Source organism: Chiloscyllium punctatum, chromosome 11 (assembly GCF_047496795.1).
Source record: "Chiloscyllium punctatum isolate Juve2018m chromosome 11, sChiPun1.3, whole genome shotgun sequence".
In the NCBI taxonomy this organism is placed as follows: Eukaryota; Metazoa; Chordata; class Chondrichthyes; order Orectolobiformes; family Hemiscylliidae; genus Chiloscyllium; species Chiloscyllium punctatum.
Genome location: NC_092749.1, coordinates 98,774,488 through 98,800,245, shown reverse-complemented (window position 1 = coordinate 98,800,245; position 25,758 = coordinate 98,774,488). Strand labels below are relative to the sequence as shown.

The window sequence follows — 25,758 nt, the reverse complement described above, 5'->3', positions numbered from 1 at the left end:
GGTCAGGTCACTTGGTAAATCTTTATCATTCTCAAGCCTGATCCCAGATTCCTCCCAAGGCGTTCACCTCCGCCTTTAAAATAAACATGACAGTCAAGGGTGAAGTACCGATTTTTAGCTCAGGAGGTTTGGCAGCCTCAGGCCTAACAGCAGCCCCTGGGGAACCTGAGAACTGAAGGGAAGCAAGCCAAGCCTCAGTGTATATTTGCAGCACTGCTTGTGGGCCAAGAGGGGAGCTGGAGAACCACCTTCCTCCCGGAGCCCAAACCCCAGCTCTCCCACCTCCCCACATCCAGGGACCTCTCTGGAGCTGGAATCAGACTCCATCCCTGCACTCTGAAACCAGAGGAGGAAGTGAGGACTGCAGATGCTGGAGAGACCCCTTCATAAGATCGAACCCCTACCTGAGACAACGAGCCAAGCCTGTCGGTTACCATGATTCCCGAGGGGGGGGGAGGAGTCCTACCAGGTTCACCCAACACGCACCTCCGTCATTACTGTTTGACCCTCTGTCCCTTCCACCCTCACGATCCAGTCCTAGTAATATCAGGTCTCAGAACTCCTATGTTTGGGAGTTCTGCTCTTGGCAGCAGTGAGACCGGCGGCATGACAATCCAGGAGTCAGCCTCCTCATTGACCACCTTCACACTCACTATCCTGTTAATGACTACACTGTGGGCTCTCAGTGTCAGCGGCCTCCCAGAAGGCTGGCACTGCTTTAACCTCTGCATCTCAACAAGAAAGGTTGGCAGAGGGAAGGGGATAATCAGTCAGATAAAATACAGGAAATGAAAGAGCTGGTCCCATTGGAGCTCCAGTTTGACCAGAATGCATCCACAACTTTGTTTCATTGGTTTGTCCTCCTGGATTGTGAAGTGGGGTAGGCACCTGACATGGAGACACACTCCCAGGTGTGGGCCCAAATCACCGAGGGTGAGGGCTGAAGACGGTCTGTCACTCAGGGCCAAGGGAAAGTCTCGTCTGGTTTCCTCAGAGTGGACCTCCAGCCTCAAGGTGATTCCAGAGCAATCGCGAGAGACTCAAGGTGAGGCCTGATGTGGACTTGAGTCAAGACCCAGTGTAGACTGGAGTCAAGGCCTGGGGTGGATTGGAGTCAAGGCTTGGAGTGGAATGGAGGCAAAAGTGAGGACTGCAGATGCTGGAGAGACCCCTTCATAAGATCGAACCCCTACCTGAGACAACGAGCCAAGCCTGTCGGTTACCATGATTCCCGAGGGGGGGGGAGGAGTCCTACCAGGTTCACCCAACACGCACCTCCGTCATTACTGTTTGACCCTCTGTCCCTTCCACCCTCACGATCCAGTCCTAGTAATATCAGGTCTCAGAACTCCTATGTTTGGGAGTTCTGCTCTTGGCAGCAGTGAGACCGGCGGCATGACAATCCAGGAGTCAGCCTCCTCATTGACCACCTTCACACTCACTATCCTGTTAATGACTACACTGTGGGCTCTCAGTGTCAGCGGCCTCCCAGAAGGCTGGCACTGCTTTAACCTCTGCATCTCAACAAGAAAGGTTGGCAGAGGGAAGGGGATAATCAGTCAGATAAAATACAGGAAATGAAAGAGCTGGTCCCATTGGAGCTCCAGTTTGACCAGAATGCATCCACAACTTTGTTTCATTGGTTTGTCCTCCTGGATTGTGAAGTGGGGTAGGCACCTGACATGGAGACACACTCCCAGGTGTGGGCCCAAATCACCGAGGGTGAGGGCTGAAGACGGTCTGTCACTCAGGGCCAAGGGAAAGTCTCGTCTGGTTTCCTCAGAGTGGACCTCCAGCCTCAAGGTGATTCCAGAGCAATCGCGAGAGACTCAAGGTGAGGCCTGATGTGGACTTTAGTCAAGACCCAGTGTAGACTGGAGTCAAGGCCTGGGGTGGATTGGAGTCAAGGCTTGGAGTGGAATGGAGGCAAAAGTGAGGACTGCAGATTCTGGAAACCAGAGACTAGTTTAGAGTGGTGCTGGAAAAGTACAGCAGGTCAGGCAGCATCTGAGGAGCAGGAAAACCGATGTTTTGGGCAAAAGCCCTTCATCAGGATTTTCCTGCTCCTCGGATGCTGCCTGACCTGCTGTGCTTTTTCAGCACTACTCTAATCTAGACTTTGGAATGGAATGGAATCAAGGCCCAGTGTGGTCTGGAATCAAGGCCTGGGGTGGACTGGAGTCAGGGCCCAGTGTGGTCTGGAGTCACGGCCTGGTGTGAATTGGAGTCAAGGCCCGGTGTGGAATGGAGTCACGACCTGATGTCGTCTGGAGTCAAGGCCTGGTATGGACTGGAGTCACTGTCCGGTATGGTTTGGAATCAAGGCCCGGTGTGGTCTGGAGTCAAGGCCCGGCGTGGTTTGGAGTCACGGTCCGGTGTGGTCTGGAGTCAAGGCCCGGTGTGGTCTGGAGTCAAGGCCCGGTGTGGTCTGGAGTCACGGTCCGGTGTGGTCTGGAGTCAAGGCCCGATGTGGTCTGGAATCATGGCACGGTATGGTTTGGAGTCAGGGCTGGTGTGGACTAGAGTCACGGCCCGGTGTGGTGTGGAGTCAAGACCTGGTGTGGTTTGGAGTCAGGGTCCGGTGTGGTCTAGAGACAAGGTGTGGAGTCACGGTCCAGTGTGGTTTGGAGTCAAGGCCCGTTGTGGTTTGGAGTCACGGTCCAGTGTGGACTGGAGTCACGGCCCGGTGTGGTCTGGTGTCACGGCCTGGTGTGGTCTGGTGTCACGGTCCGGTGTGGACTGGAGTCACGGTCTGGTGTGGTCTGGAGTCACGGCCCGGTGTGGTCTGGTGTCACGGCCCGGTGTGGTCTGGTGTCACGGTCCGGTGTGGGCTGGAGTCACGGTCCGGTGTGGACTGGAGTCAAGGCCAGGTGTGGTTTGGAGTCAAGGCCCGTTGTGGTTTGGAGTCAGGGCCTGTGTGGTCTGGAGTCATGGCCCGGTGTGGTCTGGTGTCACGGCCCGGTGTGGTTTGGAGTCACGGCCCGGTGTGGTCTGGTGTCACGGCCTGGTGTGGTCTGGTGTCACGGTCCGGTGTGGTCTGGAGTCACGGCCCGGTGTGATCTGGAGTCACGGTCTGGTGTGGTCTGGTGTCACGGCCCGGTGTGGTCTGGTGTCACGGCCCGGTGTGGTCTGGTGTCACGGCCCAGTGTGGTCTGGAGTCACGGCCCGGTGTGGTCTGGAGTCACGGCCCAGTGTGGTCTGGAGTCACGGCCCGGTGTGGTCTGGAGTCAAGGCCCGGTGTGGTTTTAGTCACGGTCTGGTATGGCCTGGAGTCACAGCGTGGTGTGGTCTGGAGTCACGGCCCGGTGTGGTCTAGAGTCACGGCCCAGTGTGGTCTGGAGTCAAGGCCCGGTGTGGTCTGGAGTCACGGCACGATGTGGTCTGGAGTCACGGCCCGGTGTGGTCTGGAGTCACGGCACGATGTGGTCTGGTGTCACGGCCCGGTGTGGTCTGGTGTCACGGCCCAGTGTGGTCTGGAGTCACGGCCCGGTGTGGTCTGGAGTCACGGCCCAGTGTGGTCTGGAGTCACGGCCCGGTGTGGTCTGGAGTCAAGGCCCGGTGTGGTTTTAGTCACGGTCTGGTATGGCCTGGAGTCACAGCGTGGTGTGGTCTGGAGTCACGGCCCGGTGTGGTCTAGAGTCACGGCCCAGTGTGGTCTGGAGTCAAGGCCCGGTGTGGTCTGGAGTCACGGCACGATGTGGTCTGGAGTCACGGCCCGGTGTGGTCTGGAGTCACGGCACGATGTGGTCTGGAGTCACGGCACGATGTGGTCTGGAGTCAAGGCCCAGTGTGGTCTGGAGTCACGGCCCGGTGTGGTCTGGAGTCAAGGCCCGGTGTGCTCTGGAGTCAAGGCCCGGTGTGGTCTGGAGTCACGGCACGATGTGGTCTGGAGTCACGGCCCGGTGTGGTCTGGAGTCACGGCACGATGTGGTCTGGAGTCACGGCACGATGTGGTCTGGAGTCAAGGCCCAGTGTGGTCTGGAGTCAAGGCCCAGTGTGGTCTGGAGTCACGGCCCGGTGTGGTCTGGAGTCACGGTCTGGTGTGGTCTGGAGTCACGGCCCGATGTGGTCTGGAGGTTAGGTGCCAGCATGAACTGTGTTTGGAGAACTGTTGTTCTAAATTTCTAATTTCTCTATTTTCTAATTTATTCCTACGATCTGTAATGTTGAGCTTTTTATTTCTGTATTTTTGCTATTTTCCTAAGAGCAGTACTGAAGACTCTGTACCTAGATACCTTTGTACCGAAGGTGGCACCGTAAGTGGCGACTTGTAAACGTTTCACATGAGTACATGTGACAACAAAGCTAATTCAATTTGACTCAATTCAGTTCAATTCAGTTAAATATATCCAAGCTGCAAAGGTGGCCTTTTGTGTCTGTGGCCTGAGAAGGGGTCGTTGCGCCACAGTTCCAGCCTGTCTTCGTGGGGCATTAAGGAAGTGGGGCTAAACATCACAGGGTGTGAGAGTTGGTAGTTGGAGAGCGTTTAGATTAGAGTGGTGCTGGAAAAGCACAGCAGGTCAGGCAGCAGGAAAATCGACATTTTGGGCAAATGCCCTTCATCAGGAATAGAGGCAGGGAGCCTGCAGAGTGGAGAGATAAATGAGAAGGGATGGGGGTGGGGAGAAAGTAGCATAGAGTACAATAGGTGAGTGGGGGAGGGGATGGAGGTGATAGGTCAGAGAGGAGGGTGGAGTGGATAGGTGGAAAAGGAAGATAGGCAGGTAGGACAGGTCATGAGGGCGGTGCTGAGTTGGAAGGCTGGAGCTGGGGTGAGGTGGGGGAAGGGGAAATGAGGAAACTGGTGAAATCTTAGTTGGAAAGTGTTGCTCTGTCGTGGGCATCACGCACGCAAGGCACCACAATGTGCCCCAATTGGGGCCTAAGTGATCTCAACTGTCCACTCATTTCCCTGAAATGGATCCTATTCCTTGCCCGGCCTGGGGAGGATCCCCAGTGCCAAGGGTGCTCAGAGGGTTGTTTGAAAGTGGTTCCCTCAATCCACTCCCCCTTCACCCCAATTGTCCATCTGCCATCGCTGCCAACACTGAGCCAGCATTATTCAGCCCTATGTCCCAGGTTGATGATATTCTGCTTCAGCCCTTTCCTGGGTCACTCTATCTACATGTATTCCCCGGTGTCTTATAGAGATTATTCTGCTATTGACTTGCCCAGAAGTTAGAGTCATACCTGGCACTTTGGAAGGTGGTTGTGGTTGTTGGAGGTCAATCACCATCGCTTCAGGATATCTCTAGCAAGAGTTCCACAGAAAAATGTCCTAGGCCCAAACCTCTTCAGCTGCTTCATCAACGACCTTCTCTCCATCATAAGGTTAGAAGTGGGGATGTTCGCCATTGCTTGCACAATGTTCAGCATCATTCATAATTCCTCAGACACTGAAGCAGTCCCATGTTCAAATGCAACAAGATCTCGACAATATCCAGGCTTGGGCTGACAAGTGAGACGTAATGTTCACGCCACACAAATGCCAAGTAATGACCATCTCTGAGAAGAGGCAATAGAACCACCGCCCCTCGAAATTTAATAGTGTTGCCAACACTGAATCCCCCACTACCAACATCTTGGGGGTTATCATGGTCCAGAAACTCAACTGGACTCACCACATAAACACAGTGTCTAAAAGAGTAGGTCAGAGGCGGGGAATGACTGTGGTGAGTAACTCACCTCCTGACTCTCCAAAGCCGGTCCACCATCTGTAAGGCACAAGTCAGGAGTGTGATGGAATACTCCCCACTTGCCTGGATGGGTGCAACTCCAACAAGACTCAAGAAGGTTGACACTATCCAGGACAAAGCAACCCGCTTGATTGGCACCACATCCACAAACACTCATTGCCTCCACCACCGACGCTCAGAAGCAGCAGGGTTTACTGCAGAAATTCACCAAAGATCCTCAGACAGCACCTTCCAATTCCATGACCACCTGGAAGGACAAAGGCAGCAGATACATGGAAACACCACCACCTGCAAGATCCTCTCCAAGCCATCCTGACTTGGAAATATATCGCTGTTCCTTCAGTGTCACTGGGTCAAAATTCTGGAAATCCCTCCCCAAGGGCATTGTGGGTCAACTTAAAGCATGTGGACTGCAGTGGCTCAAGAAGGCAGCTCACCACCACCTTCTCAAGGGCAATTAGGGACGGGCAATAGATGCTAACCAGCCAGCGATGCCCACATCCCACTATTGAACAAAAAGAAGAACTGCCTGGAGTGGAACTCAAATCTTTTGGCTCTGAGGCAGGAACACTACCATTGTGTCAAAGACTCTCTCCTCCATTTGTGTACCATAAGGGATTTGGGGAGCGCTCAGTTCAGAGTCCATCAGCATGACCTCCCCTTTCTCATTTATCTGCTGGAATCTCCTCTTTGCGACATTCAGGGCTGGGATCTAGCTCAATGGGTACCTCCCAACACCTTGTGGGTTGATCTTTTCTGGCCTAGATTTAAAATGATGTGCGAATGAAGCAAGGGTGATGGGAGAGAAAAAAAATCATTTTCACACAGCGAGCAGTTAGGGTCTGAGATGCGCTGTCTGGAAATGTGGTGGAGACAGGTTCTGTTAAACATTCAAGGGGAATGAGATGGAATTTGCAATTTTTGAGAAGATTTGTAGCTCAGGTTGAGGTTCAGGTTGTAAGTTCGTAGCTGAGCTGGAAGGTTTGTTTTCAGACGTTTCGTCACCATGCTGGGTAACATCATCAGTGAGCCTCTGGTGAAGCGCAGGTGTTCTGTCCCGCTTGCTATTTATGTGCTTGGTCTCTTATGGTCGGTGATATCATTTCCGGTTCCATTTAGATGGAATTTTGGATAGTTGGTGGGTGTCTAGGGTCACGGGAGAAAGGGCAGTAGAGAGCTGGGGCAGGCACAGTGGACCGGTGACTCCCTTCTGCTCCGCAATAACTCCGTGATCCTGAGAATGTTCCGGACACTTTCGGTTAATGGAGGCTGAGTTGCAAAACCCGAGAGCGTTCCTGTCTCCCTGGCGATTGCAGGGAATCTCTGGGAATGCTGGGAATGGAGTGGATTCCCTTGACTGACACTCCTCCTGAACAGAGGGTGGCCCATCCTCCAGGGCAGGCCTTGTCGCCCTGGGCTTTGCGATTCCATGTGGGCACCTTTCACGAAACCATGTAGCCCAGCGATAGCGTGCAACCAACCGCGAGGAACTTCAGACTATAAAATGCACGCAGGAATGTTGTAACCCAGCATGGATACACACGTGAACCACTTGCACTGAAAGGTTACGATTTAATACACAGATGGCTGTTGAATTGCGACATGCCGAGATTCTGACTACTCCCAGAGTGGATTCGGACTGGGCTTAGGCCCCAGTGATGAATATATTTTTAAGATTTCTGTTTAGCCCTTGCTGCTTTATATTTTTTCTCTTAAATGATAATGGACTCTGCCCTCGTTTCTCTTTCATTTTAACTCCACTGCTGCCTCCCCCGCAGTTTCACCCTGCATTCTGACCGGTGTAAAATAGAACCATCTCTGTGTAACCATAGTGACGATGGATTTACAACACTCTCTCCATCTGTTACTGCCTGTGCTCTGAGCTGTGCTGTGCACATTCCAAGTCGGAGTCTGGTTTTCAATGGCTTCGCATTTCTTTTCAACCCCCATACCCACCCCTGCTTCACCTCCCCAAGAGTTGGCGCCATTACCAGTTTGGGGCAGGGGGTAGCGTGGCAAAGGAATGAGTGAACTGCCGTGTCTCAATTGTGTTTGGATTGGTAGGAGGGGACAGAGGAATCTTTTCCTTCCTGTTGCTATCATGGAATTCCTACTGTGTGGAAACAGGCCATTCAGCCCAACAAGTCCACACCAAGCCTCTGATGAGTATCCCACCCAGACCCCTACCCCTATTACTCTACATTTTTCCCTTACTAATGCACCTAACCCACACAGCCCTGAATTTGATGGGCAATTTAGCATGGCCAATTCACCTGACCTGCACATCTTTGGGCTGTGGGAGGAAACCGGAGCAAACCCACGTAGACTCGGGGAGAATGTGCAAACTCCACATAGACAGTCACCTGAGGCTAGAATCGAACCTGAGACCCTGGTGCTGTGAGGCAGCAATGCTAACCACTGAGCCACCCGTGCCACCCTGCTATGTTGTGAAAATGTCTGTAAGACCAGAAGACATAGAAGCTGATTTGGGCCATTCAGCCCCTTGAATCTGTTCCACCGTTCAATCATGGCTGATATGTTTCTCAACCCTATTCTTCTGCCTTGTCCCCAAAACCTTTCAGTCCCTCACCAATCAATGAACTATCCATCTCTGTCTTAAGTCTGCCAGTGATCCACTGCCAAACATCACCAGTTTGGGGTGTAGTATCCTCTTGTAGTTTGCAGGGCATTTTGTATGTGACGCAGTGACAGCGTGGACTCCACAATAACTGACTGTTGCTGTTCTAAGAATGCTCTACCGATGCCATAGAACATAGAACAACACAGCGCAGAACAGGCCCTTCAGCCCTCGATGTTGTGCCGACCTGTGAACTCATCTCAACCCATCCCCCTACACTATCCCATTGGCATCTATGTGCTTATCCAAGGATTGTTTAAACCACCCTAATGTGGCTGAGAAATGCCGTTTGCTTCTAATCATTGTGGCTCAATGGGTAGCACTTCTCTCCCTGAACCATAAGGTGCCGGGTTCAAGTCCCACTTGAGCCCAGGTTAGGCTGAGGTTCCAGTGCAGTTCAGAGGGAGTGCTATAATGTCAGAGGTGCCGTCTCTCAAATCAGATCTTACAGTGGCATCTGATCTGCCCCCTTGAGTGGATATTAAAGACTACACAGCACTCTGGGTAATGGTGGGAGGGAAAGAAAATCAGGTGAGTTTTGACATTAGAGATGGAAACAAGAGTAGGCCCTTCAAGCCTGCTCCACCATTCGAAAGGATCACGGTGGTCTGACTTTCCTCATGTCAACGTTCCCTGTACTCCTTGATTCCCCGATTGATCAAGAATCGATCCATCTCAGCCTCAAATATACAGGAGGACTCTTTCCTCCCCATCACTACTCCAATGCAAGGAGTTCTAGAGCCTCTGAGAGAACAAATCCTCCTCATCTCAGCCTTCAGTTGGTGCCCCTTTATTCTACCCTCTGGTCCCAGCCATTGGCAAGAGTCCTGGCATCAGAGGAATTGAGTTCTGTGTCACAGCCACCAATTGAGACTCTTAACAGTAACGTAATGGTGTATTGGAACTGACAGGCGAGAGAGCTGGTAGCTACCCAACTTGGCTATCAGGCTGGGAATGGAGTGCCCCTCTTTACGCTCCGACCTGGGGGGTGATTGGTGGGAGGTGGAGGGTAACAGCTGACAATAGCCATCACCCTGCCCTTGCTTTTGACCCCACAAGCCCTGCATATGACTCTTGGACCCCCCCCACCCCACCACTCTTCTCCCTTAAAGTGATACCTCCTGAACATGCTGCCCCGAAATTTGGCGTTGCCATGGCACCAGCCTTTTGATTGGCCAGCACTTGCAGGCAGGGGCTGTCCCAGGAAGTGATCCCGAAGGAAAGCCCAGGGAGCGGTCACTCATGGGGCCCAGTGGGTTAACCCTGCTGGCAGGATACCTGCCCATGTTTATACCCAGCATCACACTTAGCAAACAAACGGACAGAAGATTCAACATCTATTTTCAACGGAGAACAGAGGTACTGTCTCCAGCCTCCCAGCCAATATTAATCCCTCAGTGAACATTGAATGATATGGTCATGACCGTACAGCTGTTAGTGGGATTGTGCTGTATGCAAGTTAGCTGCAGACATTCATACAGTACAACAGTGGTACAATTCAACCATACGTCATTGTTTCTGAAGAGATGCCTAGTGGTCATGAGAAGTGTCATATAAATGCAATTTTTGTTGGATTTGATTCCACAAAAAGGAAAAAGGGGTAATGGGAAGGGAGGTGGAATTAAAGTAGGCAGCTAGCACTGGGTCAAGCTGTGTATGGCATTTCACTCAACCTGTGAACATCCAAGTACATTTTGCAGCCAGCTAAATACTTTGACATGTTTGCCAATTTTGTTTAATTTACAAAGTATGCTTTATTCATAAAGGAATACACGTAGGCACAAATGCACTTTGGTTCTGTACATGATTTGGAGACGCTGGTATTGGACTGGGGTGGACAAAGTTAAAAATTACACAACACCAGGTTATAGTCCTAAAGGTTTATTTGGAAGCACTAGCTTTTGGAACGCTGCTGCTCACAACCACCTGACAAAAGGAGCTCCAATTAAACCTGTTGGACTATAACCTGGTGTTGTGTGATTTTTAACTTGGTTCTGTACAGTAGCAAGGAAACAAATAAACTTTGGAGTTTGACTCGATCCAAACAAAACAAAGGTATCTCTTACTTGAACCAGACTATATTTACATACATTTGAAGCACTGGAAGGCTCCAATAACTGAACGGATCCCCATTTAACTTCAGCTGAAGGACCTCAGACAGTGGTCTTTCCTCACTGTGCCTTGGCAGTATCTAACCCAGGCTTTATTGCGTCCCTCAGCATGTGGCCCTTGACTATGGAATGTGCCACTCTGCAACACTCGGTCGAGGTCAACTCCTTGTCCTGACAAGTTTCTGGCAGACCAAAGCGTATCTTTCACCGAGTTGATGGTCCTCCAGGCGCAGTCAATAGCTATCCTGGTGTGAGTCCTGCGGAACAGACCAAAGAGCACAGACTCCTGCTCGGGATGACCCTCAATACAAACCACTGCATCTTCCTCCAGACTTCCTTTGCAAAGGCACGTTCCAGCAGGAGATGCATGACAGTCTCAACGGCCTCACAGCTACTCTGAGGGCAGCGTGTGGTGGTGCAGACAGACGCCACCGGGAGAACATGCAAGTTCCACACAGACAATCTCCCGAGATTAGGATCGAACCGGGGTCAGTATTGCTGTGAGGCTGCAGTGCTAACCACTGAGCCACTGTGCCACCCTTAAAGTATCTGGAGTGGTAAGATTTTTAATCTATGTGAGTGCTTAAAAGATCAATATCTTAATTAGGAGTGGAAAGCCCTAAATGTATTTGTATCTTGGTTCAAATGCACAAGTCCACTGAAAGCACTAGTCGGGACTGAAGCCCAGAAGTCGACAGCTCATCACGTCATGGGTGAGAAGATATCATTTTAACAGGGTGGTTGTCCCTTTACATTTTTAGATGTGGTCTTTCACTGCTCTTCTGCAAGTGTCTTTTCTTGCATCTGTGCTGCTCCTCTGTTTGACCACGGGTGTCAATTCGAGTCTGTCCTTCCACCAGCACATTCTGCTCCCTGCTCAGTAAAACCCCCAGCTCTTCCCAGCAGGGGGCAAGGGCTTCAGATGGAAGTGAATGTTAAGAACAGGGACAGAAGAATCGAGTCTTTGGGAGACCAGTTGCCATGGCTACCAGTTGAAGGATAATGCAGCTTGGGTGGGAGTTTTCCTGGCTGAAACACTGTGTTTGTTGTGGGCACACAGCTTGTAAGAAACTATGGTTACTACACGAAAGCAGCCGAGGTGCTACAGAAGCAAGCCTTGAGTGGTAATTAATCAGCCTTGGAACGATTAGGGAAAAGTCAGAGGTTCTGCACAGATTTATCATCCAGGTTGCGAATCAATGTGAACGCAGTGGTCTCAAAGCTGACCACTTCCTGATAGACAGGTTGAGTCTTAATGAGAGCAGTGCTAACCTCGCTCCTTTTGGAGTTGGCTGGATTGCAGTGATCCGTGGATTCCCATTGCTACTGTTGAAGTGGGTTTTGAGGAGTTTGCTGTCACAGAAAAAAGGCACAAAGGGGTCAAGATGTTTCCTAATCAACCTGTTAGGGAGCTGGCAGAACTTAAACCCAGGTCTCCAGGCCTAGAGGTGGAGACACTACCACTGCACCATAAGAGCCCCTTGAACAAGGGGTCAGCTTCCTTGATGATTAGAGCAACCGGGCTTTAGAATTCCCCTCTCTAGCACACGTCTGTCTGCACTTTCTCTGTGTCAGGTGAGCCAAGTTATTGGGAGGTAGTGGTATAGTGATAATATCACTGGATTTAGCAATCCAGGTTTAACATTCTCGAGTTATGGGTTCAGATCTCAACATAGCAAATACTGAACTATGTAACCAATGTTGTAAACAACCATCTGATTCACTAGTGCCCTTAGGAAGTGCATGGTAATGTCCCTACCTTTGAGCTGGGAGGCCAGGGTTAAAGTCCCACCTACTCCAGAGGTGTCTAATAACATCACTGACTGGGTTGACTAGGAAATATCTGAACTCAGTGATTAATCCTTAAAAGTTAACCAGTAGTGAAATTTTAGCCCCTAAAACTACCAGTGGAAATGAACCAGCCTCCCCCACATTCCTGGACAGTATATTCCAGATCCCTCAGGTTTTGAACATTTCTTACAAATCTCATTGAGTCATATGGCCCGGAATCAGACCCTTCAGTCCAACCAGTCCATGCCAACCATAATCCCAAACTAAGTTAGTCCCACCTGCTTTGCCCATAACCCTCCAGACATTTCTTATTCACAAACTTATCCATATGTCTTTTATTCATTGTAACTGTCCCCGCATCCAACACTTCCTTTGGAAGTTCATTCCACACATGAACCACTCTGTGTAAAAAAAGTTTTAAATCTTTCTCCTCTCATCTTAAAAATATGCCCCTTTGTCTTGAAATCCCTCACTCTTGAGAATAAACATCTACCATTCACCTTATTTGTACTCTTCATGATTTTAGAAACCTCTACAAGGTCACTCATCGATCTCCTACGCTCCAACAAAAAAACATTCCCAGTTTATCCAGGCTCTCCTTATAACTTAATCCCTTTGTTCCTGGCAACATCCTGGTAAATCTCTTCTGAACTCTCTCCAGCTTAGTAATATCCTTCCTATAACAGGGTGACCAGAACTGTACACAGCATTCCAATCGAGGCCTCACCAACATCCTGTATGACCTCAATATGACGTCCCAACTCCTATATTCAGAGCAATGAGGACAAGTGTGCTAAATGCCTTCTTAACCACCCTGTTACCTGTGATGCAAATTTCAAAGAATTATGGACCTGAACCTCTGGGTCTCTCTGTTGTATCCGTTGCTCCCGATGCGGTCTCCTCTACATTGGGGAGACTGGGCGCCTCCTAGCAGAGCGCTTTAGGGAACATCTCCGAGACACCCGCACCAATCAACCAAACCGCCCCGTGGCCCAACATTTCAACTCCCCCTCCCACTCTACCGAGGACATGGAGGTCCTGGGCCTCCTTCACCGCCGCTCCCTCACCACCAGACGCCTAGAGGAAGAACGCCTCATCTTCCGCCTCGGAACACTTCAACCCCAGGGCATCAATGTGGACTTCAACAGCTTCCTCATTTCCCCTTCCCCCACCTCATCCTAGTTTCAAACTTCCAGCTCAGTTACTGCCTCCTTGACTTGTCCGACCTGCCTATCTTCTTTTCCACCTATCCACTCCACCCTCTCCTCCTTGACCTATCACCTTCATCTCCTCCCCCACTCACCCATTGTACTCTATGCTACTCTCTCCCCACCCCCACCCTCCTCTAGCTTATCTCTCCACGCTTCAGGCTCATTGCCTTTATTCCTGATGAAGGGCTTTTGCCCGAAACGTTGATTTCGCTGCTCGTTGGATGCTGCCTGAACTGCTGTGCTCTTCCAGCACCACTAATCCAGTATTTGATTTTCAGCATCTGCAGTCATTGTTTTTACATCATTGTTTTTACCTCTACAACACTACCCAAGGCTCGACTGTTAATTGTATTAGTCCTGCTCATGTTTGTTTTACTAAAATGCAATACCTTACACTTATCTAAATTAAACTCCATTTGTGACTGTTCAGCCTATTGACCCAATTGATGAGAAAATTATTCCCAATTTCTCCAGTCTGTCCACAAAAGGAAGTCTGTCATGCCTGCAGCTATTTTAATGAATCTATTCTGTGTTCTGACCAATACCTTCACATCTTCAATGGTTTATGTTCATATATTCCTAGGTACCTATGTTCCTTCACTTCCTTTGGAGTTGTATCTTTTATGTTATAATGCCTTCCTTAACTCTTCCTCCCAAAATTAATCACTTCACATTTCCAGGCACTAAATTTAATCTGCCATTTAACTGCCCATTTCTGAGGCTGGGGAGGTTTGAGTCATAGGGAAAGGCTGAATAGGCTGGAGTGTAGGAGGTTAATGGGTGACCTTACAGAGGTTTATAAAATCATGTGGGAAATAGGTAAGGTGAATAGTGAAAGCTGTTTCCCTTGGGTAGTGGAATTCAAAACTGGAGGGCATTGGTTTAAAGTGAGAAGGGAAAGATTTAAAAGAGATCTGAGGGGGAATTTTTTCACAGAGAGTGGTTTGTGTGTGGAATGAACTGCCAGAGAAAATGGTGGAGGCTGGTACAGTTACAACATTTAAAAGACATTCAGACAGGTACATGAATAAGAAGGCTCGAGAGGGATATGGTCCAAATGCAGGCAAGTGTAACAGGTTTAGTTTGGAAACTTAGTCGGCGTGGATGAGTTGGACCAAGGGGTCTGTTTCTATGCAGTATGACTCTATGACTAAGTGATTCTCATCCTCCTGTTTTAGATGGCATTTGATTTGATTTATTATTTTCACATGTACTGAGATACAGTGGAAAGTATTGTTTTGTGTGCTAGCCAGTCAGATCATATCTTATCATCAGTACATTAGGGTAATAGAACAGAATGCAGAATATTGTGCTGCAGCGAAAGATAAACTCTAATATGTGAGAGGCCTGTCCATAAACCTGGTAACAACATAGAAGAAATTGTTCTTAACCAACCCGAATGAATAAGAACACAAGAACTTGGAACAGGAGTAGGCTATTCAGCCCCTCAAACCTACCCTGATATTCCGTTAGATCATCAGGGTGACTCAGTGGCTCAGTGGTTAGCACTGTTGCCTCACAGCACCAGGGAGCCGGGTTCAATTCCAGCCTTGGGTGGCTGTCTATGTGGAGTTTGTACATTCTCCCCATGTCTGCATGGGTTTCCTCCGGGTGCTCTGGTTTCCTCCCACAGTCCAAAAGATGTGCAGGTCAGGTGAATTGACCAGGCTAAATTGCCCATAGTGTTCGGTGCATTAGTTAGGGGTAAATGTGGGGAGATGGGTCTGGGTGGGTTGCTATTTGGAGGGACAATGTGGACTTGTTGGGCCAAAGGGCCTGTTTCCACACTTTAGGGAATCTAATCTGCCCCAGACCTCAATTCTTTCACATCTGCTCCTCACAGTCCTCAGCTCCCTAAGCAGAGAAATTATGTTACACTTGTGTCGAACTGTGGCTAAACCACATTGATAACGCTGCACACAATTCTGACCTCCAGTTGATAAAACAGACTGCAGAGAGTGTCAACATGATTTTGAAGGATGACATTGGGACTGTGCAGTTGTATGTCTATGAGGAAGGACAGAAACAAAGGCTTGGGGCCATTTTCTTGAGGAAAGCAGAGGCTGAGGAACAAGATAACTTTGAATACGGTGGATGTAGAGAAAATGTTTCACTTCTAGGGGAGTCGAAAAGTAAAGGTCATAAGTATATACAATGGAATAAGGAATTCACTTATATGCAAGGTGGTGGTGAGGATTTGGATCTTCTGTCTCATGCAGTGAGTGGTTATGGGCTGAGATGAGCACATGAGGTGGAAATGACTAAAAGATATGGTAATAGTGCTGGCTGAAGAGTATTAAGATGAGGTTTGTGTGTTGCAAAAGTGGAGCACACTGACCAGGGTGACAGAGAGAGCCCCCCTGCTTTTAATCAGGTGTGCTGTGCTCTCATTCTCCAAATGAGAGGGGCGGGCGGACATTGATTTCAGTATCTCATTTGAAAGACAGCACATTCACTTCTGCCGTCCCCTTCCAACATCGCACAGAGAGTATCAGCCATAACCTTTACACTCAATTCCGCAAGTGGGCCTCGAACCTGCTGATGAAGCTAGCATTAGCTTGGCTCTTCTGCCAGCGCTGACCCAAGGCTTTGACTTCAAGTTTCTCTTTACACGAGCCAACCTGCAGGACATTTGAGCTTGTTGTCAGATTTTAAACATGCTTCAGGTAGTGAGTAAGATTCCCTCTCCGACAGATGATCTTGCAAAGAAACCGAAACAGCAGCCATCAGCTTAACATGCTACACAATTGTTCACTGTTTGCTAAAGTTCTAACTGAACTTCTGAGCTGAATGATATCAGTGTAATAAGAACAAAAGACTATTGAAATCTCTGTAACGTTTTAATATACTACAGTAAGTAGAAAGGGCTTGTTGTTCAATAACAATATGGAAAATGTGTCACTTAATCTCCTGCCATTGATTCTCGGTTTCCTGTTGCTTTACTGACTAAAATTGTTGCTGTAACTGGGGAATATGTAAGTTGTGTTAATGTGGAGATATTTACTTTCGAACTAAAATATAAAATGATCCGCTTGATGTTGTGTTGAAGGGACAACTGTTGGGAAGCCGAAATGCCACATGAGGATGCCTCAGTTTTTGGGGAAGATCTGAGAGGGGAAGCTGGGTGAGTGGAAAGGGAGTCAGGAGAGTGATGACCAGAACTCCTCTTACACAGGTAGAAAAGTAACTCCCACAGGAATAGCTTCCTGCCTAGAGATCATTGATAGCGTTCATTAGACACTAATTACTCCCTTCAAATGAAGCATTAAACCAAAGCCCTCTGAGGACACTATGCTGAATAAAGTCAGCTATCCCCACGGTCCTGGCTGATGGTAAGAACACAATCCACATCACTGAAACAAATGTGAACTATGGTGACTGGGTGCCCGTGCACCCAATCTGGTGCCCATAATATTGGGGGTGAGTAAGGTGCTCACTAGCTCAAACACTCCTGGGCCTATTAACTGCAATGAAGGACCTCAATCCACATCTACTGCCTAAAAGAGGTGGGCAGTGGAAGCTGGGTGACAGTGGGAGGCAGGGGTCAACTTCACTCCCTACCTCCCCATCTGACCTATCAACTCCTGTCGCCTGCTCCAGAAGGTGGCTCATAAGGCAGCATGGTGGCTGAGTGGTTAGCTCACAGGGCCAGGAACCTGGGTTCAATTCCAGCCACGGGTGATTGAGTGAAGTTTGCACATTCTCCCTGTGTCTGCGTGGGGTTCCTCCAGGTGCTTGGGTTTCTTCCCACACTCCGAAGACATGCAGGTCAGGTGAATTGACCATGCTAAATTGCCATAGGGTTAGGTCCATGAGTCGGGGGTAAATGTGGGAGGGGCTGGGTTGTTCTTCAGAGGGTCGGTGTGGACTTGGGCTGAATGGCCTTTTTCCACACTGTAGGTAATCTAGGGTGGCTAATTTCCCTCCCCCGCAATCTGGGAAGCCCTGTGTAGTGTCTATGACTCTTTTCCTTGGGGCTGTTTGCATTCCCAGTGGGTGGTAACTGCAGGGTTCTGGTGGTGCAGCAACTGTAGCTCTTGGGCACAGGTTTTATTGGAGGCTGGAGGGCTGCCCTCAGCTTTTTCAGACCATCCACGGTATATTAAAGTCGGAGCAGAGTGGGGACCTCTCCATCTTAGGTTGGTGCTGTTTTCCCTGGAGCATCGGAGGCTGAGGGGTGAGAAAACAAGAAAGGCACACACAGACCCATCAAATCTTATTAACATCTGAAGGGAGGGGGCTTGTATCAAACTTGGGAGAGCTGTCTCACAGACTGGTCAAGTATCAGCCTGACGTCTTCATACCCAAGGAACCATACTTTAAAGACAATAGCTGAGGCACCACACAGACCTTATAGAGGTTTATAAAATCATGAGGGGTATTTCCCAGAGGTGGGGGAGTCCAGAACTAGAGGGCCTAGGTTTAGGGTGAGAGGGGAAAGATTTAACAGGGACATAAAGGGCAACTTTTTCACACAGAGGGTGGTCCGTGTATGGAATGAGCTGCCAGAGGAAGTCATAGTGTCATAGAGATGTACAGCATGGAAACAGATCCTTCGGTCCAACCCGTCCATGCTGACCAGATATCCCAACCCAATCTAGCAGCTGCCAGCATCCTCCAATATCCAGTGTTGGAGGCTGCTACAATTACAGCATTTAAAAGGCATCTGGATGGGTGTCTGAATAGGAAGGGTTTAGAGGGATATGGGCCAGGTGCAGGCAAGTAGGACTAGATTAGGTTAGGATATCTGGTCAGCATGGACGAGTTGGATTGAAGTGTCTGTTTCCGTGCTGTACATCTCTATGACTCTATGACTCCATCTCCCACTCTGTCCCACCCAAGGACCTTGGGTCTGACCTCTCTCCGTCCTCCCTGATATCTCAGATCCCACATTTTGAACCGGTGTGAGGAGTGAGAGATGGGCAGTTCAGGACAAGAGTAGGGAGGTGCCAGTCTTTAGAATGCTGCTTCCCTGCTTCAGGCCATACCACACAGCGATTTGTGGCCAGTGACCCGTGGTTTCCCCAACCCAATCTGAAGCTTCCTTCTCACAGGCCTCCATTTCCCACGCATCCCTCTGGGTGTCCCGAAAGGTGAAAGGTCAGAGTTCAGTCGCTGAGCATTACTCCTCTTCCCCACCCCCACAAAAATCAATGTATTTGGAGAAAGTGAATTACTAGCTGACTTGAAAGGAGCGAAGCCAAAGGTGTGACCTGGCCTCGATTGAGGGACGAGTAAACAAGAAAGGCACACACAGACCCATCGAATCTTACTAACATCTGAGGGGAGGGGGCTTGTATCAAAATTGGGAGAGCTGTCTCACAGACTGGTCAAGTATCAGCCTGACGTCTTCATACCCAAGGAACCATACTTTACAGACAATAGCTGCGGCACCACCATCAGTATCCCTGTACATCCTGCCTCACTGACAGGACAGACTCACCAGAGGTGGTCAATAGTTGAAATGGTTTTATCCCAGAAGTCCTCAACACTGACTCCCGATTCCATGATGGCATCAGGGTCAAGTATGGACAAAGACACCGCCTGCAGTCCCCACCCCTCGGCTAATGAACGAGGTTTCGTCCCTGTTGAACAGTATTTGGAGGAAGCACTGAGCATGGCAAGGGGACAGAAGGTACTCCGAGTGGGAGATTTCAATGCCCACCACCAAGAGTGGCTCTGCAGCAGCACTACTGATCGAGCTGGTTGGGTCCTTAGGGACATAGTTGCTAAACTAGGTCTGTGGCCCTCCACCCCCAGCCTGATCCCATCGCCTTCCACCCCAGACAGGCAGCATCTGCAGTGTTCTGATGAGTGAAGGAGGAGAGTCAAACTTCCAGCCTGTGATAAGCCTGACTCCAAGCCTCAGGCTCTCTAGCAGCCAGAAGGCCTCAGAACCAAGAGTGGAGGCAGCCAGCTGTGGGGGGGGGGGGGGGGGGGGGGGGGAGGGGTTGGTGGAGAGAGTGCATCTTGTGAGGGGGGGGGGGAGGTGGCATACTGTGATGGCCTGGCACAACAGATGCTCCCTTTCCCTCTGGCACCCTGGACAAATGAAGGCCCCGTGAGCCGCATAAACCCGGGTGGATATTACCCAGGGGACAGGAGATGGCAGTGGGGCCTGCTGTCAGAGACCATACTTCCTGCAGGAGGGAAGCAGAGCTGGGGGCAACAGAATGGTAGGAGGGGAGTTTGGCAAGGTTGACAGGACGAGTGGGAGGTCAGAGACAAGAGGAGATAGAAGGAGGCTCAGAAGCCTTGAGTGGTGGGAAATTGAAGCTGGTGACCACTGTCTTAATGGAGAGTGGGTGAAATTGGATCCAGCAGGTAGATAGCTAACCTCTGACCCCCAGGATCCAGGAGTCCTCATTTTCCTTTAGCTGCTGGAATTATCCAGGGTCTGCTCCTATCGGGAGGCGTCGGCCTAGTGGTTTTATTGCAGGAGTGTTAATCCAGAGACTGAGGTAATGTTCCGGATACCTGGTTTCAAATCCTACCTTGACAGATGGGGGAATTTGAAACAAATATTTTTTTTTTAAATCTAGAATTAATCATCTAATGATGACTGTGAATCCATTGCCATCTGGTTCACTAGTGCCCTTTAGGGAAGGAAATCTGCCATCCTTACCTGGTCTGGCCTACATGTGACTGCAGATTCACAGCAATGGGGTTGACTTTAACTGCCCTCTGGGCATTTAGGGATGAGCAATAAATGGCAGCCTAGTCAGGGTGACGCCCTCATCCTATCAATGAATTTAAAAATAGCTGGCACATATTGGGCATGGAACCTTATTGTAACTAAATTGTCAGCGCTCCTCCTTCTGGGAGTGGGTCACCTGCCCAACTCAGTTAAAGGTGGACGTGGGGCAGGTTTAAGACCGAATTGACGAACTTAGTGACATCCACATCTGTCCCAAACCCTCTTGACTCAAGGAGTTAAAATCTCTGCCATCCCAGTCTCTTGAAGACTTGTGCTGCCTTACTTTGCAAACATCCAAGCCCTCTGGCCCAGAATATTAAAATAATTGATCACAATATTCCTTATGTTATGGATAAATGGAGCGATTACCAGGTCAGCCGTGATCTAATTGAATGATAGGACGGCTTTGAGGAGCTGATTGGTCTCCTCCTGTTCTAAATCTATAAATACGAGGTAAAACCATGAGTGGTCAGACTGCAAATTATAGCTTTAAATCGCCATTTGCATTAATCCATTGATGTAGTGGATACAGAAGGTATTACAGTAGATGGTATCTCAGTCAGTTTGTGGATTATAAATGCTGCAGTCATTACAGGGTTCCCAGTTCACATTCCGAGCGTGTGAGCTGAATTCAAGATTTGTGTTAGTCTCACGTTTTGAATTTGATGTGTCAAAGAGAAAGAGAGATGAAAACAGTGCGTCGGTTTTTTTTTTTCTCCCCCCCCCCCCCCCCCCCCCACTTTGGCGTGTGAAAATGCACTCATTCTGCATCCCTGCAACAGGAGGCGCACTGTGGAAGCTTGTGGGAGCGATGTGAAGGGGTGAATTCTGTAGCAAATCCTGCCTGAGATGTGTTTCAGTAGAGCTATCACTGCAGCAGGAAAACCAGCCCGCTGTCAGTCTTCTGCAGTTCGGTGCTCAGGCTGTGTGTCAGTGTGAGTGTGTGTGTACGTCCCTGGACAAAGTCTGCTCAGAGTCCATTTGCCCGATGACTGGAGCTCTCTGACTGTCACGGTGACAAGAGGCAGTATCCTCCAGGAATGCCGGATTAATGCCTGTTGCTTTCAGATCTAAGGCTTCGGGGTGGGGGGGGGGGGAAAGCTGCAGTGACATCGCCTCGGATCAAGCCCCCGGCGTGACGAGAAAGTGGTTGGATTCGCCGGACCCCCCCCCCCCCCCCATCTCATCTTTCATAGAAACCAGGCGGGCGGAAGCCAGGAATTAAAAATCCCACTCAGCACCCGCCTGGGGACGCTCTGCACGTCCATGGAGCGGGGGGAGACACCGCGCAGGTGAGACCGCGCAGGAGGACGTTCCCGCAGAATCAAACCCCGCCCCTCCCTCGGGGATCATTGGAATTTTAGAACATTTTACCGATTCATTGCAAGATGCGTCACACATAATGGCCAGCTGCAAAGGAGTCTCTGGCAAGAGGGTGACATCACTGAACCTAGTGACTGGATTCTTTCAGTATCTCCACGGTAAGTTGTCAATACGGCCGCTTCTGCTGAGGCTTTATAAAACCGTGTACTCATTTGGATGTGTGGTATCCCCTCAGCAAGTGTAAGTGTGAGCACAGCCCAGCTCTCGGTGAGCAGTCTAGCTGAGGGCTTCACTAGAGTCGCGTTTTTCACGGTCCTAGTGAAATACAGTCCAGCATTACGAACTAAAGACGGCTGGTTAATGAAGCAGACTTTGCTTTATTTTAAAACACAGCCAGAAAAGTGCAAAGTGGAACCCAGTTGCTAAAATCAGGAGCTATCACTGAACCCAGTGGTGTTCTATTCCTGGGCATAGTGGATGCAGTATTCCACTTCCCTCCTGAATCTAACAGAAGCCTGTTGAAGGGCTTATGCCCGAAACGTCGACTCACCTGCTCCTCGGATACTGCCTGACCAGCCGTGCTGTTTCAGCACCACACTCTTGATTCTGATTCTAACAGAAGCCTCTCTAACGCATGAGAAGGCTTTTGCAGTTTTATTTACCTTTCACAAACCCTGTGAGGCATCAGCACAGTCCCAGGACTGTCTCTGCCCTAGGCTACACTGCTGGTGTGAACTCACCCCACGGTGGGGGGGGGGCTTGTTAGGAACTTGCACTATTTATATGGTGTTACAGGAACAGGGGGCTCCTTGGACCTACAAAGTATTACTTCTCCTTTAAACAAAGGGTCGGTCAGGAATCAGGCTGCTTCCCAATAGATCTTCAGCCCATCTGCAGTCTCTATCCCACTTCACATGGAATCCTGTTTGGTCATTGCCCCTGAGCTTATTGAACCAAGGCTCCTGGATTGAGAGTGCCTTGATTTTAAAATTCACATCTTCAAGATGGGTGGCACGGTGGCTCAGTGGTTAGCACTGCTGCCTCACAGTGCCAGTGACCCGGGTTTGATCCCTGCCTTGGGTATCTGTGTGGAGATTGCACATTTTCCCTGTGTCTGCATGGGTTTCCCTCAGTCCAAAGATGGGCAGGTCAGGTGAATCGGCCATGCTAAATTGCCCATAGTGTCTAGCTTATCTCTCCACGCTTCAGGCTCACTGCCTTTATTCCTGATGAAGGGCTTTTGCCCGAAACGTTGATTTCGCTGCTCGTTAGGTGCATTAGTCAGGGCTAAATGTATGGTTGGGGAATGGGTCTGGGTGGATTACTCTTCAGAGGGTCAGTGTGGACTTGTTGGGCTGGAGGGCCTGTTACCACACTGTAGGAATTGTATTCTAATCATTTCGAAGCACCTTTATACCCTTGTCCCTCCCTATGTCAGTCATCTGATGCATCCTCATTTTCAACACTCATCTAATTCTGGCCTCTTTCATTTCTCATATCTTAATGGCTTCACCAAAGGCAGCCCCAGGCTGAGAAATTCCTTCTCTTTGCTTGTCCAAATGTCTCCAACTTGTTTAGAAAATTCATTCACTGGATGTAGGTGTCACCAGCTAGGTCAGCACATATTACCTCATTCCTAATCACGTGGAGGGGAGTTGAGAGTCAACCACATCGCTGTGGGTCTGGAGTCACATGTAGGCCAGACGAGGTAAGGGTGGCAGATTTCCTTCCCTGAAGGGAGTGAGTGAACCAGATGGGTTTTTTTCCCAATAACTGGCAATGGTAATTAATTCCAAGTTTTTATCGAATTCAAATTCCGCCATCAGCCATGGTGGGATTTGAACCCAGGTCCCCAGTTTAATGATCATACCATTAGGCCATTGCTGCCCCACTAGGTAATACCACTAGGCCAATTCTCTCCTTTCTTATGACCCTCGTGCACAATTGTCTCCTCATGTGGCTCGGTCTCTGAATATACTCCTGTGAAGCATCTTGAGACGACTTACGAAGGTGCAATGTGAACGCAAGTTGTTGATTCCAGAGAATGGAGGAACTAAGAAGGAAACTAAGGTCAGTGGGTGAGCAAAGAAGCTTCTTGACCTTTCAACACCATTGAGGTTGGGCTTTTGCGGGTTCCCCCTTCCCTGCTCCCAGGAACCTCCGATGTCGACTTCCTTATTCGGCTTGGGGACAGTCCACAGGGCGTTGGCCTAAGAAGTTTGATTGCACAGCAACCTCAGCTCCCAGCTGGTTCCTCTTCTCATCAAGGTGGCTAAAGCCAAGTTTGATTGCGCCCCCCCCCCCCACCCCACTGATCTCATGGAGTTGTCCATCACCTGCTCTGTCCAACCAGCCCTCTGCAACTCTTCAATTGTCTACTCTTGTCTTCAACATCGCTCTACCCATTCACCATATGAGTAGGTGGCTCAGAGCTCGATGTGAGGGACCTGGCATCTTCTGGTTTCTGTGACTGAGTCAGTTCCCCTTTCTGACTCTCCCATTCACATTGAGTCTGAATTCTAAGATTAAAATCACTCAGTCTCATGTACGGAGAGTTAAACTCAAGAGGATTAAAGGTCAGGGTTAGACTTACCCACTCCACTGGGCACTTGAGCACAGCTCAAAACAGTCAAAAGTGAACCTGCTCTTTTGTGTCAATCAGACATCCCAAGGCACAGGGGTGGATTGCTGTTGTTGTTATTGAGAGAATTGTTGACCAGTGATTCATTGCCAGTCAGCTATGGCTTCTGCCAATATAATGCCAAAGCTGGTAGCATTATGGTGTATGACTAAACTAGGAATTGCTACAACCCACTTGGGAAGGTGCACCGATTCTTGAACTCCACTCCTCCTGATGTGCCCCCTTACCTGTCTGATGAACTCAGGTTAGCTGACCAGGTTCGTGTATTTAATAGGAACTACTGAGTATTACAAATAAATATGTTCTATCTACAGGTAAACAGAATTGTGATTGATTAACACATAACTCATCTTCCACCTCGGGACCCTCCAACCACACAGCATCAATGTGGATTTGACCAGTTTCCTCATTTCCCCTCCCCTCACCATATTCCAGTGCCAACCTTCCAACTCGACACCGCCTTCATGAACTGTTCTACCTGTCTATCTTCCTACCCACCTCTCCACACCACCCTCCTCTCCGACCTATCACTATTACCCCCATCTCCATCTACCTACCATATTCCCAGCAACCTTCCCCCTAGCCCCATCCCTTCCCATTTATCTCTCCATATCCCTCGACTCACAGCCTCATTGCTGATGAAGGGCTCTCACCCGAAACATTGATTCTCCTGCTCCTCGGATGCTGTCTGACCTGCTGTGCTTTTCCAGGACCATACTCTCAACTCTGATCTGCAGCATCTGCAGTCCTCACTTTCTCCTATATAACTCTGTTAGTTAAAACTCTAGACTCCTTTAAAATCCCTAGACACGTGCACACAACACACACATGCGTAGACACATCCGCACAGACACATACACACACTTACACACACATATGCATACACATAGACACATATGTGCACACACACACAGACATGTGCATTAACGCATGCACACACACTCACAGAGACGTGCACATACAGGCACTTATGCACACACATGTACACACATGCACGCACATGCACTCACACACATACACACTCAGACATATGCACACACACACACTCACAGACACATATACACACATGCACACACCCACACACATTCACAGACACATATCCACACATGCACACACCCACACACACTCACAGACACATATACACACATGCACACACCCACACACATTCACAGACACATATACACACATGCACACACCCACACACATTCACAGACACATATACACACATGCACACACCCACACACATTCACAGACACATATACACACATGCACACACCCACACACACTCACAGACACATGTACACTCATGCACACACACACAGACTCACAGACACATGCACACACATACACCCCTACACACACCCACTCACAGACACATGTACGTGCACACACACACTCACAGACACATGTATGCACGCACAGACACACGTACACACTCAGACACATGCACACACACACACACTCACAGATACATGCACACACATACACCCCTACACACACCCACTCACAGGCACATTTACATGCTCACACACATACATTGCAGACAAACCAGTAAGCCCTGGGTGTTCTAGATGGAGGAAAAGATACAGGAAAATCACAGTTCAATAGCACCAGTCCAAGGCTTTTCCTCTTTTTTTCTCCCCAAAACTT

At 49.4% G+C, this 25,758-nt stretch overlaps 1 protein-coding gene across 16 annotated transcripts in view; it reads left to right on the top strand.

Annotated features, from left to right (window-relative positions):
* Nucleotides 1–25,758, top strand: part of LOC140483251 (nesprin-1-like) — a 585,321-nt gene that overhangs the window by 40,272 nt on the left and 519,291 nt on the right. For 12 of the 16 annotated variants that reach the window (XM_072581388.1, XM_072581375.1, XM_072581380.1 and 9 more), the window contains exon 1: nucleotides 21,394–21,625. The exons of 1 other annotated variant lie outside the window; for it this stretch is intronic. In XM_072581388.1, the coding sequence (XP_072437489.1) occupies nucleotides 21,547–21,625 (79 nt within the window). In that variant the 5' untranslated portion in view covers nucleotides 21,394–21,546. Of the gene's footprint in view, nucleotides 1–21,392; nucleotides 21,626–25,758 lie in introns of those variants that run through there. 3 more of the 16 variants (XM_072581386.1, XM_072581377.1, XM_072581381.1) reach the window with 1 other exon arrangement.